The sequence below is a fragment of the Astatotilapia calliptera genome, chromosome 18 (genome assembly GCF_900246225.1).
Source record: "Astatotilapia calliptera chromosome 18, fAstCal1.2, whole genome shotgun sequence".
NCBI classification, from domain to species: Eukaryota; Metazoa; Chordata; class Actinopteri; order Cichliformes; family Cichlidae; genus Astatotilapia; species Astatotilapia calliptera.
Genome location: NC_039319.1, coordinates 12418432 through 12434016, shown reverse-complemented (window position 1 = coordinate 12434016; position 15585 = coordinate 12418432). Strand labels below are relative to the sequence as shown.

General features: G+C 41.7%; 1 protein-coding gene across 2 annotated transcripts; it reads left to right on the top strand.

Annotated features, from left to right (window-relative positions):
- Positions 1–824: 824 nt before the first annotated feature.
- Positions 825–14818, top strand: sec62 (SEC62 homolog, preprotein translocation factor). Of its 2 annotated transcripts, none has more exons than XM_026149867.1 (8): positions 825–932; positions 5588–5696; positions 8442–8547; positions 9095–9284; positions 9685–9780; positions 10023–10083; positions 10171–10290; positions 11904–14818. In XM_026149867.1, exons 1-8 carry the CDS (start codon positions 897–899, stop codon positions 12437–12439), a joined length of 1254 nt encoding a protein of 417 aa, XP_026005652.1. In that variant the 5' UTR covers positions 825–896; the 3' UTR covers positions 12440–14818. The 2 variants fall into 2 exon arrangements, with proteins under 2 accessions (XP_026005652.1, XP_026005651.1); XM_026149866.1 differs by lacking the exon at positions 825–932 and adding an exon at positions 946–1095.
- Positions 14819–15585: the final 767 nt, after the last annotated feature.

Here is a 15585-nt window from a genome sequence, read left to right as displayed (position 1 = left end):
TTCTGGAATGAGAGGTTAAATGTTTTTAGGATCAAACAGGAAGGACAGTTGCCTTTAATTCAACCTCTTTAGTGTTTCATGAGTCATGACCTGGATGACTATACAATCATATAACTCCATCATCTATTGTCTGGTGGATGCAAATAGTTGCTGCAACAGTCAAGGCAATTATCTGCTCAATCATTTTCAAGCTGAAAAAAGTCATGTGTTGTTTTTTTGTGAATGGAAATGGGAAGGCTTTAGAGAAAAAGCTTTAGCTGGCAACAGTGTTTGTGTTCCACTCTGGGGCACTATACCTTTCCCAGTTTGCCAGGACTACATTCACATTATTCTGTTATCTTCTCCTTTTTTGGCAGCTCTCTTTAGAGACCCTCACACCAGCCCATCTACCTCCATCTCACCCTGGCCCTAGCAAACTCCTCTGTCACACCATTGCTCTGCATGTCCTCCTTCACTACATCCATGAATTTACTCTGTCATCTTCCTCTTCTCTTGCTTCCTGGCAATTCCAACATTCGCCATCCAGTTTATCCACTGTCTCCTCTGCAAATGTCCAAACCGTTCAACCTGACTTTCCCTCTGATATGCTAAATTCTAATAAACTCGTCTCTTTCTGTCAGCGCCATCATCTCCAAACCATACATCATAGCAGGTCATACCATGTATTGTTTGTATCCAAATTCTTAATAAAAACACAATAGTTCTATGTAATAGAATTATCCTTATCGGTATTATATCTAATACTGTATTACAAATATATATTATTCAAATATTAAATGTATTAAATTAGATCTTGAATTTTATCAATGGGAAACGAACGTTAGGCTAGTCTCGCGATACTACGTTCTCCATGCGCGTGCGCAGCCTCGAGCACGGATGAGCTGAGTTGGAGGATCATGGCGGAGCGCAGGAGGCACAAGAAGCGGATCCAGGTAACATCAATTTAATTCATAAAAAAAAAACCGGTTCCTGTGGGTCGGGGGGCATGGGTGAAAGTGGGCGCCGGTTTATGACCCACTGCTGGATCTTTGTTGACGGCAGCGTCAGCGCGGGATGCTGCGAGCAGGCGCCAGATGAAGCCAGAGGATGGAAACGGTAGCTAGCGTTAGCAGGCTAGCGAAAACAAACGATAGGATTTGTATTTTAACGCGACCTTTCCAAGCTGGTTCTTGTGTGCGCCCCCAGTAGCCATCATGTCTTTGTCTAGACTTCACGATTAGGTCGTTGTAGTGTCTGCTTAGTGGTTCCTGGGGTCGGTTTTCATTTTATCTTGGATTGAACTGGCTGGCTGCAAACGTTGGCTGGCTAAGCTGCGTCAGCTTTAACCAAGCGTGTTTACATAACGTGTGGGAACTTAATTAATGAGTCTATGCAGCGCATCTCCACATAACTGACTGTGCAGCAGACTGCAAATTAGATCGGCTCCAGGAGCAACAGTTTAGAGACGTTACAGGTCACGTTTGCATCACTTGAAATACGCCTGAGGTCATTGTTGGTCTATTTTGCGTGTCCTAAACCAAAACTTCTCAGTTCAGATTTATTTATAAAACTCCTAAACATTAAAACGAGTCATTTCACTGCGATATATATATAATAAAGTTAACACAGCAACCCCATTTGAGCCACACTTTGAGGCAGTGGGGAGGTAAAACAATCCTTTGAAACGGAAGAAAGGTCCTGCGCAGTGTGGACAGGCGGCGGGTCGGGAGAAGATTTGCATTGACAAACAGAAGAAGATAATAAGCTCTTGGTAGGTTAGCGGGATCAGTAACAGTTACTCAGTAGGAAACAGGAGAATGGGCAGACGGGGGTGGGGACAAAATCACCTGAAAAGAACACAATGGGGCTCTTATCTAAACTGGATAGAGGTACATGAGATCCAGGTGTGCATAATCGCTATTTAGGGTTGTTTTTGATTTGGTACAATTGTATGGTCATATTAATAATTTTAAAAAAAGAAAAATGTTAACTAGCTTTGTCCAAGTTGAAATAAAGTTCATACAAAGAAAAGGTCCATTTCTTTAAGGTAAAAAAAGAAGAAGAAAAGTTTAATTCTGTTGTCCTGCAGTTTACTTCACAAAGGAACTGGCGAGCAGGCTCACAACTATAAATGAGGAAAACAGTTTGTTTCTTTGGCTGGCTGTAGCATTTTTGTCCTGCAGCGTAAACCACATCGCCTCCTGCAAGTATTTCCACTGCTGCTGAATTTAAAGCGGCTTAGCATATATGGTTAAATATGTTAAAAGTGGAAGAGAGCATGTTAAAATGAGAGTGCATATGATAATCTGTTGGAATATGTTGCAATGTAAAGAGCTCTTACATAAGTTCTGAAAGACTTCCTCTATCAGTCCTTATGGCAGTGGAGCTGAATCAGTCTGTTAGAGAAGCTGCTGCTCCACTGACTGTCGGTGTAGAACTTGGACACAGCAAAAAGTAGTGCAGTGAACTAAGGTGAGCTGTTTTCCCTCAGTAATATAAATATTTGAGGGTCAGATCCCTCTGGGACTCATTTGCCAGGGAGAGAAGTAAGGAGCAGGCGACTGACTGATGGATTGGTGCAGCGTCTGCAGTAATGTGGATGCATTGGTCTGAAAGAGCTGCGTGAGAAATCAACGATGTAGATTTGCTGGTTCATTCTCCATTCACACCCCCACCCATGGCTTGAGTTCTGGGTAATGACTGAAAGAAGACATTGTAGATACAAACAACAAAAGAGTGTCCTCCAAAGACTTTGTCTTTTCTAGAGGTTGTCACACTACTCCTCCATATCAATAGGATGCCCCCTGAGGTGGTTCGAGCAGGATGCCTCCGGCCACCTCCTGAGTGAGCTTTTTAGGGTATGTCCAGCCAGATTCGAGACCCCAGGGGAAGATCCAGGACACTGTAGAGCTTGAGTCTCTTGGCTGCCTTGCCCTGGAAGAGGTGTCTGCAGAGAAAGCGGTGTGGCTACCTGTGCTTAAACTGGAGTCCCCCTGGCCTGGATTAGAAAGTGGACTGCATTGGATTATAGTGAGATGTGTCTAATACTTAGATTATTTTCATCAGTGACCACGGGAATCAGTTTAGTCTTGAACAGGTCCATCCTACCTGATAACACTCCATGTGTTTCAGCCAACAGCTCTATTACAGCACATCCTGTTATCTCATTTACGAGCCTGCCAGCCTGCTTTTTATTTTACAGCTTTCAACAGTCAGAATGTCCTGAAGCCAAGACTATTATGTCCGTATACTGGAGTGCTGTTTCCTCCCTTATACTTGATTTAGACTTCTAACTTGCGTAGTAACCAGAAACCCCTTTAAATGTCTACACCGCAACCTTCCACACCATTCGAGTTGTTGCGGTATGCATCGGCCACACGTGTAGTTGCAATTCTCGGGAGGTGCACATCAGGCTACGTAGAAGGTTACAGTGTTGGGTTAAAATGAGTTTCCAGTTACAGAGTAACTTATGACATACATTACCTGGTGAAACATTATTCACACACATGTGGGTCAACAACCAGATGATGCCGTAGTTATCGCTTTTCTTTTTTTAATTATTCAAATGGCATCCCCATTGTGTTTTAATGTTGTTAAATGTATAAATATACGGCTTAAAATGTAAAGTGCTTTTAACTACTGTGCAAAATGTTTAGGTAAAAAAAATAGCATTTTAGTTCTTCTGCAAAAATCAAAAGTAAATATCTTATTTTAGATTTCTAGACGTTTGTTAGTATCCAAGTGAGTCTGTTAAAACAGCAGAGCAACAGGTGATTGTTGTCGGGAAACAACTGAGCTCTGTTCACATGTTCAGTATAATTTTGCACTCAATTTAAGTAGTCCTATTCACCCATTACAGTGTTAACCACAAATTATGGGATAGCTCAGACAGAACAGCACAGGAGAGAGGAGGGAGACGGGGAGAGCACAGACTCATCTTAGTGGACACAAAGGTGTGGGTTAGAAGCTGAACAGCTAAAAGCTTTTTACTATTTTTATTATTATTTTTAAAAACAGCAAACCGGAGCAGCGGGCTAATAAAGAACTTTAGGAAACTTAAGAGTCGTAGCTTTTGTCCTAAAAATAATTTAAACTCCCCAGTGCATACGTGCTCCTGTAAGCCATGCTGCAATTTTAAGGTCTCTCAGAGTGTATCAGCAGTCCCTTCCAGATTTTCTGCAGAAGCACAAAGGAACAGGCAGGGTGAATGACCAAGAACATAGTGGAGCCTGTAAAGGACACATTTGGCTGGCTTTCCTCGAAATCAGATGACAGTGCAATGAAGACAAATCTCTAGTCAAAGAGAAGTCTGGACAAATGTGGCCCTTAATGCAAAACCAGCAGCCACAAAAAGCTGAGGTGTGTGACTCACCTGTGTTTTAAAAAAAAAAAAAAAAAAAAAAAAAACAGGTAGCAGATGGTCTGCTTTGTTCTTGACTTTATGGTTTCACAGCTTTACAGCACAAAGAGCCTGTGTTTTATTCTTGGTGTGGCACACTAGCAGTTAGTGTTTACATACTGAGAGCGGTTCAGTTCACATGGTTAACAGAGAACGGCTGATACTCCAGTGATCAAGCCAGGTAGATCATATAGACGGTGACGCAGGGGCTTCCTGTGTAGCAGTTTCAGGTAACTGAGCTGTGTGTGATGGATACCTGCTTCTCCAAACAAAGGCTTGTTTGATGGCTTCTTTTCCTCTTCATGTTGTGAACCGGAGCAGACTCGACTGGGTGAAGCAGAGCTGAGTACCACTGGCGTGTTTTTCAGTGCTGAGCAGACAGTGCAGATGTTGTGATGAGTTGGAGGAGGGTCTGGATGCTCTGACAGATTTCTGCAGTTTATGAAAATCGCACTAAAAACAGACAGAAGCTCTAGAAGATGAGAGAGCTTCTGCCTTGCTTTTAGTTACCTGTCATGTATGATTACAAGGAATCTAGCTTTTAGTGCAGCTTGATCCCAGACACACTGCTGGTGTATGAGCTTGGGACAGAGAGCATAGCCACAGATGTTAGCACCAGAGGTTGTGTTTGACCTTCTCATCAATGGTTTGTCATTCTGGCAGACAGAGTTGGTTTAAGTCCTGATAAATACGACTTTGTCACATCTGATGAGTCTATAGATTGGTGGCAGTAGCCCAGTTAACCTTACTGTATGAAAAATGAACATTTCTATTCAAGTAGAATCCTACAGCCAACTTCAAATGATGACTTCTATAACAGTGAGGGACACTGACCTCCACCACCTCTAAAACTGAGCTGACCATACTTGATGGGAAATACAGATGGGAAATTAAATTTATGGATGTTGCTTTTAATAAAATTGTCACATTTTCTTGTTAGCTAGAAATCTAGATCACAGGATTTGTGATATACGAGTGCATTGCTTTTACTGGCTCGTAGTCGGTGAGTTGGGAGACTGAACAGATTCATTTGATGCCAGTGTATCTATTCTCAGCTGAATTTCACAAAATATGTGAAATTCATAATTACAATAAATTAGGATAAGGATGTTTTCCTCTTGGTCGCTTGTCTGCATTTCTGTGCCAATTCCTCATTTCACCAGATGGGAAGACTGCATGTGACACGTTTTTTTTCCTCTGCTCTTGCAGGAGGTGAGCGAGCCCACCAAGGAGGAGAAGGCGGTGGCCAAGTACCTTCGGTTTAACTGCCCCACCAAGTCGACAAACATGATGGGCCACCGAGTCGACTACTTCATTGGTTAGTTCTGGCCTGAAGTCTGTGGCCTCTGTCTGCAGAACACACAGATGGAGCAGAGTCTCCGTCACAATTAATACAAACCAGCGCCATGTTGGATGTTGCAGTATTTGTGTGTCACGTTGGTAAAGAGCTGTGAGATTTTCCACATGTTTCTGCTGCAGTTTCACTCACAGACCTGACTGTCCCACACAGTGTTTATGTTTGATTTGTTTTTGTAGCACAGGTGAACCTTTTTGTCAGTTTTGGGAAGTACTGTTGACTCAGTAGTTGTAGGTTGTGCAGGTTGTGACTGCTGAGGTCAGCTTTTCTTCCTATCTCATGACCTTACCAGTTCTTACCTTTGCTGTGGGCTACAGTAGCTCCAGGGCCCAAATGAACATGTTTGAAATAACAGTGTGGCCTATAGCTCATGTTGATTCCAAGATAAACAGCAGCCACTGTCATTACTAAATGTCATCTAATTTTCTACTAGGCCAAAATCTGCAGAGTCACATGGAAGGTTTGGACTCAGTGGCCACAACAGTGCACAACATTCAGTGCAGTTTAATATTGCACTTGTTTTTTGTGTTTGCCTCTATTTATTACTCTACCTATTTATTTCTGTGTGGTTTTACATTTCTCTATGCATTTCTGTTCACTTCAGTCCAATTTTATTTATAAAGCACCAAATCACAACAACAGTCGCCTCACAGTGCTTCATATTTTAAGGTAAAGCGAAAACCCCAACAATCGTTTTGCAAAACAAGGGGGAAAGTGGGCATGACTCAAACCAGATTAGCTCAGCTTTCACTTCTGTTGTTAGAGGAAGGACAAAAACAAAGATGTTTTGGGCAAATTAATGTATAGATGTATGACCTCACATCTGTTCTCATTAGGAGTCATGACTGCATGGATATCAGGTGAACAGGTAAAACTATAGTAAGACTGAACATTTGCCAGGTTCTGTATCCCCTTTTTAACATCTTCATGGTTTTTTTTTTTCAAGCTGTTTGATTGATTGATTGATTGATAGATAGATAGATAGATAGATAGATAGATAGATAGATAGATAGATAGTAGGGGTGCAACGATATTCGTATTGATATTGAACCATTTGATACAGTGCTTTCGGTTCGGTACGCATATGTATCGAACAATACAAACTTTTTAATTTATTTGATCAACTTTCCTTCTGACGATGCTGTCTGTGTTGAGCGCTCAGTGGATCTGCGCTCGACAGTGCAGCCTAGGCGGAGTAGTCGAACGCAGATTCACTGAGCGCAGGGCAAGCTAGCGAGACAGAAGTTAAGCTCTCGTTGCAACATGGCAAATTGAACCTCCCCCACCCTCATTCAGATCTGGCGTTTGGAACTATTTTGGTTTTCATGTGACGTATGACCCTGAAGGTAAGCGCGTCATGGACAAAAGTAAAAGCCTAAAGATGATGGCGCCGTTGAGTTCGGCTGCCGTCCTGGTAGCTCCGCGACGACTGTGCTTTTATTTTGCTCTATCTAGCATGTTTGCACAGTCGGGGGGAGTACTTTTTTAGCCAGAAAAAACATTTCACTGTATGTTGTACCAGCTATAACTACATGTGACAAATAAATAAAGAATTGAAATTGAATTAAAACAGTATGTCGGATGTGCCACGCAATGCTCAATTACATGGGTGGGAACTAGTGTGTTAGCGCAGTTAGCTCGTTAACGTGTTGGCCGTCCAGCCCCACGCACGGGGCGATCCGCGGTAGCTGCTCTCGGGGGCTCTAAGTGTTAACGGAGATTTGCCGTGTTGTGGCGTTAATGTCATTTTAACGAGATCAACGCTGACAGCACTAGTGGGAACACAAGGAATATGACTGCACATTTACTCCGACATCATCCTAGTGCAAAGACAAGTGGAAGCAGACAAAAACAACAGTACGCATGCTACAAACTTTACCCGAGTCATTTAGACAGCCGTTAGCACATGATTCTCCTTATGGGGACCTGATATGTTTAATATGCTGCTGAGAATATAGCCCAGAAGAAGCGGATAGTATAGCTTTTATTTTGGAAAGAGCCATTTCTCTGTAATAAACTCTCTTTTCCAAAGATGAGTGATTTCTCGATCAGATAAATTTATTTTTTTTATTACTTTGTTGTTTCAGCAACATTAAATTCAAAAACTGTACTTTTGAGTTAAAATATATATTTATAATTTTAATAAATGACAAATTAAAAAGACATGAACATTTTTTTTGTATCGAAAAAATATCGAACCGTGACACCAAAGTATCAAACCGAATCGTGAATTTTGTGTATCGTTGCACCCCTAATAGATATAGATAGATAAAATGATGAACAGGAGCCAATATAATTACATCACTTATTTTTAACATAAAAATAGAAAAGGGATTTATCATCTGAATCTGCAGCTTCTTTCAAGTTACTGTTCCAAAGTGACCAAAAAAAGTCAGCAATTAGAAGTTTTTAGTGATGATTACGTTGGACTTCTTCTCGAGTGCCTCCTGCTGTGCCTCATATTGTGTTGATCAATAGCTTGGAAGCAGAAGTTAAGACTGTTTAAGGCTTAAGAGTGTGAAAAATAAAAATCTATGTACTATTTCATGTTAAAGGCCGTCCACATCACTGATGCATGTTGTTGTTGTTGATGTGCCTACTGCTCTGTCTCGTATTGTGTTTATTAATACGTTGAACAGTCCACAGAGTGTTTTGTCATTTCAGTACACCTTCAGTGCTGTGTGTCTGTTGCATCTCCTCATTTAGCCTCCAAGGCTGTGGACTGTCTGCTGGACTCCAAGTGGGCCAAAGCCAAGAAGGGAGAGGAGGCTCTGTTCACCACCAGGGAGTCAGCGGTGGATTACTGCAATAGGTAGCTGCCCCGTGGAACACATCCTACCACACAAGCTAGGTTTTTATCACATAACAGTATATTTTTGCTTCTAGCACTGGCAGTAGAGTTACTAACATGTGGGGTTGCAGCTAACCCTTACTATACATATAAACAAGATGGAAATAACCCCATACAGTAAAGAAGAGCTCAGTGAATACAAATACCAGTGCAAAGGACTAACAAGTTTAAGTAGTGTTTATTTCCTGTATTTGTTTCATCATTGATGATGATTTCTTTATTTTGTCTAATATGTTAGAAAGTTAAAAACACCTGCAAATACTTAAATCTGAGAAGCTGGAACCTGAATAAACTTTTTACAGAATTATTTGAATGATTAAAAAAATGCTGAATAACTGATAAAAAAAGATTATCCATATGCTTATATAAAACCTTTTTATTAACTTAACTATGTTCTAGCACAGCTATCAACTCTTGTAAACTCACCAGTCGTTTTACTTGTCGGTGAATCACACACATCGGTATTTACAGCCTTTCATTATCTGATGTCCTCTTTCTCTATTTGTAGGCTTCTAAAGAAACAGTTCTTCCACCGAGCTCTCAAGGTGATGAAGAAAAAAACAGAGAAGGACACCAAGAAAGAAAAGGAGAAGGAAAAGCCCAAGAGTGACAGCAGCAAAGAAGAGGAGAAAAAGGGGAAGAAGGAGAAAGAGAAGAAGAAAGAACCCGAGGCAGTTGAAACTAAGAAAGAGAAAAGTGTATGTGACCCTCTGAATACAAAATGAAATGTGCCTTATTCACTGGGATAATAACAGTTTACCTTCAGCTGCTTGTTCCCAGGTGGAACCAAAGTTGCATGTTTGTTTCGAGTTACCTTGACCCAGCTGATGGGATCATCCTAACCTGACAGTAAATGGGCAGATATGTTGACTCTGAGAGTTTAAAGTGCGCATAGAGACAGATCTGTAGATGTCCTGGAAAGACGCCCAGTTCAAAGTCATATTTACATGGTGTCTGGTCTATGTTGGCAAAGAGAAAGCATGACTAAGCTGAATGTTAACAACATACCCTGACAATTTAAACTCCACAGTTTAAATTAACTTATAACGGTTCAAATAAAGTCTATTTTTTAAATGTACTTTTGATTTGATCGGACAGGATGACAGTCCTGGGACCCCCAAAAAGAAGAAAGAGGTGAAGAAGAAGTTTAAATTGGAGCCTCACGAAGATCAGCTGTTCCTGGATGGAAATGAGGTGAGTACGTAAATGGTAAATGGCCTGTATTTGTATAGAGCTTTACTTAGTCCGTAAGGACCCCAAAGCACTTTACACTACATTCAGTCATTCACACACACATTCACACACCGGTAATGGCAAGCTACATTGTAGCCACAGCTGCCCTGGGGCGCCCTGACAGAGGTGAGTGCGTTTGCAGGATTGTTAAATCTACACAGGAAGTGCTTGTGAAGTACTCAAAGCGTGCCTCTCTCCTGCAGGTGTACGTGTGGATTTATGATCCCGTCCACTTCAAGACGTTTGCGATGGGTCTGATTCTCGGTAAGTCAGCTGAGTTCTTCTCCTCGACTATCAAAAACAGAATGAAAGAGTTATCTGACACGAATTTTCCTGGTTTTTGTCTTTCAGTTATTGCGGTGATAGCGGCCACACTGTTTCCGTTGTGGCCAGCTGAAATGCGTGTTGGCGTGTATTATCTAAGTGTTGCAGCTGGCTGCTTTGTGGCCAGCATCCTGCTTCTAGCTGTCGGTAAGTGCAAACAGTAATAAAATCATTGGTCCGGGCAGGGATGTGATGAAATTTGTGCCAATACATGTTGTAGATGAGACGCATTTCCACAGCTGAAGACTGTGTTCTGTATTTATTTAGTAAAAACTGTGCCATATGTCAGAGGGAAATCTCCGCAGTTCCCACCCTTTTTCTCCACTTTTGCAATGTAAAAGATATTCTATGAAAAATTAAGGCAGCACATGAACAATTTTAAGTTGGATTTCTGCTGAGATAAGTAGAGGATGGTTCAGGGTCAGCTGATCCAGCAACTATAAGTTTTATCAAAAAGGAAGGTTTGAAGTTTAATCTTAAAAGTAGAAGGTTCTCCCAAATCTAGACTGGGAGCTGGTTCCACCGACGGAGGGGTCTGAAAGCTAAAGGCTCTGCCTCCCATTCTAATTTTAGAAACTGCAGCAGAGGATTGAAAGGGATTCACAAAATAACCCATGGGGACCAAAAGCGGACGGAACCTGATAATTCAATTCAATTCAATTTTATTTATATAGCGCCAAATCACAACATAAGTCGCCTCAAGGCGCTTCATAGATACAGAGAAAAACCCAACAATCATATGACCCCCTATGAGCAAGCACTTTGGCAACAGTGGGAAGGAAAAACTCCCTTTTAACAGGAAGAAACCTCCGGCAGAATCAGGCTCAGGGAGGGGCGGGGCCATCTGCTGCGACCGGTTGGGGTGAGAGAAGGAAGACAGGATAAAGACATGCTGTGGAAGAGAGACAGAGGTTAATAACAGATATGATTCAATGCAGAGAGGTCTATTAACACATAGTGAGTGAGAAAGGTGACTGGAAAGGAAAAACTCAATGCATCATGGGAATCCCCCAGCAGCCTACGTCTATTGCAGCATAACAAAGGGAGGATTCAGGGTCACCTGGTCCAGCCCTTTTTTAGCAAAAAGGAAAGTTTTAAGCCTAATCTTGAAAGTAGAGATAGTGTCTGTCTCCCGAATCCAAACTGGAAGCTGGTTCCACAGAAGAGGGGCCTGAAAACTGAAGGCTCTCCCTCCCATTCTACTTTTAAATACTCTAGGAACAACAAGTAGGCCTGCAGAGCGAGAGCGAAGTGCTCTAATAGGGTGATATGGTACTACAAGGTCATTAAGATAAGATGGGGCCTGATTATTTAAAACCTTGTATGTGAGGTATGTATTAAAGTATGTAATAAACTTTTCTTAGCTTCCAGGAGACTGATTGAGGCAACTACCAATGAGAGCGCAGAATACTGTAAATGGTCATATAGCCTGTTAGTAAATAGAATATAGGGTTGCCTAGGCAACCGTAGCCTGGTGTGTCTGCAAGCAACCAGCTGTCAGCTTTCAGTGTGGACACAGCTTAAGCCTGCAGTCTGAGAACAGTGTCTCATTAGGTTAATATGATACTGTGAGGTCTTTAAGATAAGATCAGGCCTGATCATTCAGGACTGTATGAGGAGAAGGACTTTAAATTGTGGTTTTAACAGGGAGCCAGTGATGAGAAGCTAATGTGGGAGAAATATGGTCTCTCTTTCTCCTCCACTTTTTGATGCCAGGTGTGTGTTAAGTTTATCTCACTGCTTGGTTCCTGTCTCCTCAGCTCGCTGCATTCTCTTCCTCATTATCTGGCTGGTGACTGGCGGGCGCCATCACTTCTGGTTCCTGCCCAACCTGACAGCAGACGTTGGTTTCATCGACTCGTTCAGGCCGCTCTACACCCATGAATACAAGGGACCTCGAGGCAGCGAGAAGAAGGGCACAGACAAGTCAGACGAGAAGGACGGCGGCACTTCCACCAAGGCTCAGAAGTCAGACAGCGACGAGAAGTCGGACAGTGAAAAGAAGGATGGCTACGAGGAAGAGGAGGAGGATGAAGAGGAGAGTAAAGAGGTAGGGCGGGAGGAGGGTAAGGAAGCGGAAGGGGAAGGAACGGAGGAACGCCAGTCAGACACAGACAGCGACCGCCGAGAGGATGAAGGCTCACAGCACAGCAACGGAAACGACTTTGAGATGATCACCAGGGAGGAGCTGGAGCAGCACACGGAGGAGGAGGAGGAAGAAGAGGAAGATGAAGAGACACAAGAAAGGAAAGAACGGTTTGTGAGTGAGACTAAACCTCAGACTGCTCAAACATAAACTTCTTCCAATCCTATCACTCTCTACTTCTCTCTGTCCTTCCCTCCCTCCCTGCTGTGATCCCAGGACCTGCTGGTCCGGCCTCTCTGAGGCTGCAGAGAGGTTCCATCTCTTGTTGTTGAGATCTTCCACTAAAGTACCGAGATAGACGCAACACTGAAAAGTTAACACCCACAACAATGGGGAAACAATGTTTAAAAAGAAGCCTTACGGTGGATCCGTTTCCTCCCACCCAAATGTTATTTATGTATAAATGAAACTGCCACCGGACACATTTGCCTGAGGAATCCATCAGACCAGACCTCCTCCACTTTTTTCTTTTTCTTTGTGTCAGTTCAAACCAATGTCTCTTATTTATATCCCATCAATGGATTCATTTGGATGTTTTGTATGTGAGGTCAGACCTAGAGTAGGTATGAGTTTAAAGAATGATGGTGTTAAACTGACCAGTAAATAAAACACGTTCTGTTTTTTGGCCACCTTTTTGTCATAGGAGCTCTGTATTGTCGGTATAATCCACGGTAGTTCTGGAGAAAGCCAGGAAGCCACTGTTCTCTCACATTTTGTGGTAATTTAGCAAGCCAGCTGTGCCAGGAGCGGCAAGTCTGATAGCTTTCTCAGGCAGCAAAATGACCAGCGGGTCAGCTTTGAAACCTGAACCTCACCAGATGGACCAAAACCTGTAGTTTACTCAAAAGAAAAAAATAAGCAAATCAACTATAATGTGGCTGGATGGAGCTTCTGGACAGCAGAGCGTTCAGCTCTTTGAGGTACTTGCTATTTTCAGTTTTTTTTTTTTTTTTTTAATGGCTTATGATCATAGTGCAATCCTGTACACACTGTGTGAAGTACTTCTAGTTCATGTTTAATAATGTGGGACTCATCTTTAACAGTTAGTGTGAGCAACTGGGATGCAGGGCCTACTTCACTAAAAACAAAAATTGCAACATTTGCTGTACAACTAAAGCAAGGAGAGGTAGAGTCGGCTCATTCATTTGCAAACAGAACCAGATAATAATGTTACGCAAACTCTAGTGCCAAACACAGCTCACGACGACGCACGCTTTAAGAGGGAGAGCTGAGCGCAAGGTGTGTTCGGGTCAATTAGTTTTGTTACTGTCCTGTCAAACTCAACACAACTTTCACAGAGAAAAAGCACAGCACGGTTGTCGTTAGTGTGCAGCTAAACAAAGACTTGTTGGTCTCAATGAAACCGTTTAAAGGCATTTGCACTAGACTCCAACCATGTCGGTCCCCGTCTCGTCTCGCACAAGCCGCCACACAGCAGTTGGCGGGCGTCGCTTTGTGAATCCAGCTGGCGGCTGTGGTCCCACTAACTGTGGTCCAAGCTGTTCCTTCACATTATCTTCTGGCTAGAAATGTCTTAGATGCTGTTTTTAGTCATAGCGAGAAGTTTATTTCAGAATATAAAATAGAAATGTATCATTTATAAATGGATTCTATTGATATATCAGATATATGCATTTACTCAGTCTAAGAATCAAAGTTTGCCCCTGCTTTTCTGTAGGAGGTGTAACTTTAATCCCCAGAGTATCTATTTTTGTTTTTAATATGATCATAAAGTGTACTCATTATTTAAAGGTAACAACAGTGGGAGTCTATTAGATATCAGCATTTTTATCTGTCTTTTTTTTTTAAATACATTTGCCACAAAACTGTTGAACTTGTGACACGGTGGGTTAGTTGTGTGGTGCCATGTGTCTCACAAACAGTGGTCAGTCATTAACTTGAGGTTTGCGTAACACTAACAGTGACCTGCCGGTTCCCCACACACTCTGATGAAGTAATATTTTAAAATAATCCACACAGCTTTCTCTACAACTCTTTTAGTTTCTCCTCTAGCCTTTGTAGTTTGTTGCTTTGTCTGCTGTACTTCCATTTAGCGCTCTAATGACCACGATGTCGTCTTGTTTATGTGGGGGTTTTTTTCTTCCCCAGAAGGGGTAGTGTCTTTTTTTTTTTCCCCTTCCTGAGTTGCCAGTGTGTCAGTGGCTGTTCTCTGAATATTGGCATAAATATTTCACAAAAGAGAGAGCAGGGGAAAAAAGATTCTCCCAGTTGTTCTTGACTGTTGCACAGTATCGGTCTGTTGTATATTGTAGTATTACTCTATGCTGCTGCTGCTTCTCATCACGCATTTCCGGGAGAAATAATGAAAGTGGAAAAAAAACTGTAAAACCTCCATGTTTTATCTGTGGTCAAAACAAAAAAAAAGTGTCTTTTGATCACCTAGTTGTCCACATTTGGATTGATATCATTCTCAAGACTGTCTCCTGCAATATTGGAGTATAATTTAATAAAATTGGATGTCTGGAAGTATATATGTATCTTATCATTGCAATAAAAATATAGAAAGCACAATGAGCACTGTGATTTTGTTTCTAATATTAGATCTGTGACCACCAAAAACAAATTAATTTTTTCCCCCACAAATATTTGCAATACATGTAGCAAAGGCACTGATTAATTTAAAATGTTTTAGTTTAGCCCATCTCTTCTCCTCTTCAAGATCTTTTGACTTCTGGACAGATTATAGGGCAGTGGGGGATTTTTGTGGGATTATTTCTTCAATGTCCTGCTCTGGCCACTCGTTTGAATGTGTGACTCCAACTCAACTTATCCCTCAAACTACCTGACCTTTGTGTCAAGTATCATTGGAGCGAGTAAGCACTACAAATCAGGGACAGAATGGCTTTTTTTTCACAGATTCCAGAATTTCCAAACCCAAAGAGGGACTGCATTCCCAAGGATCAAACTTCTTCGGTCCTGCCATGAGTCTTCTAAGAGAGACCTGAAAGGACCTAATCTGATTGTACGTGCCAGCACGCTCTAGCACATTAAAAAAATACAAGGTGTTTTTGGCCACACCACACCAAATCTTCACCCAATCATCAGATTTGTATGAAAGCTTGTTTCTGCCTTTGAATTAAAAAAAAAAAAAAAAAAAAAAAGTCAGGCAGAACAAAGTTGAAATTTTGAGGTATACCAAATTTGATCTTACCTACTGAACAAGTCAAAATTTTAAGATAAACAAATTTCTATTTCAGTGCCACAAACATTCAATTTTATTTATATAGCGCCAAATCACAACAAAAGTCACCTCAAGGCGCTTCATAGATACAGAG

Coding starts and splice junctions, on each gene's coding strand:
- sec62 (XM_026149867.1), top strand. CDS start 897: ATGGCGGAGCGCAGGAGGCACAAGAAGCGGATCCAG. Junction 9,781..10,022: donor TGTTCCTGGATGGAAATGAG/GTGAGTACGTAA, acceptor TCTCTCCTGCAG/GTGTACGTGTGGATTTATGA. Junction 10,291..11,903: donor CATCCTGCTTCTAGCTGTCG/GTAAGTGCAAAC, acceptor CTGTCTCCTCAG/CTCGCTGCATTCTCTTCCTC.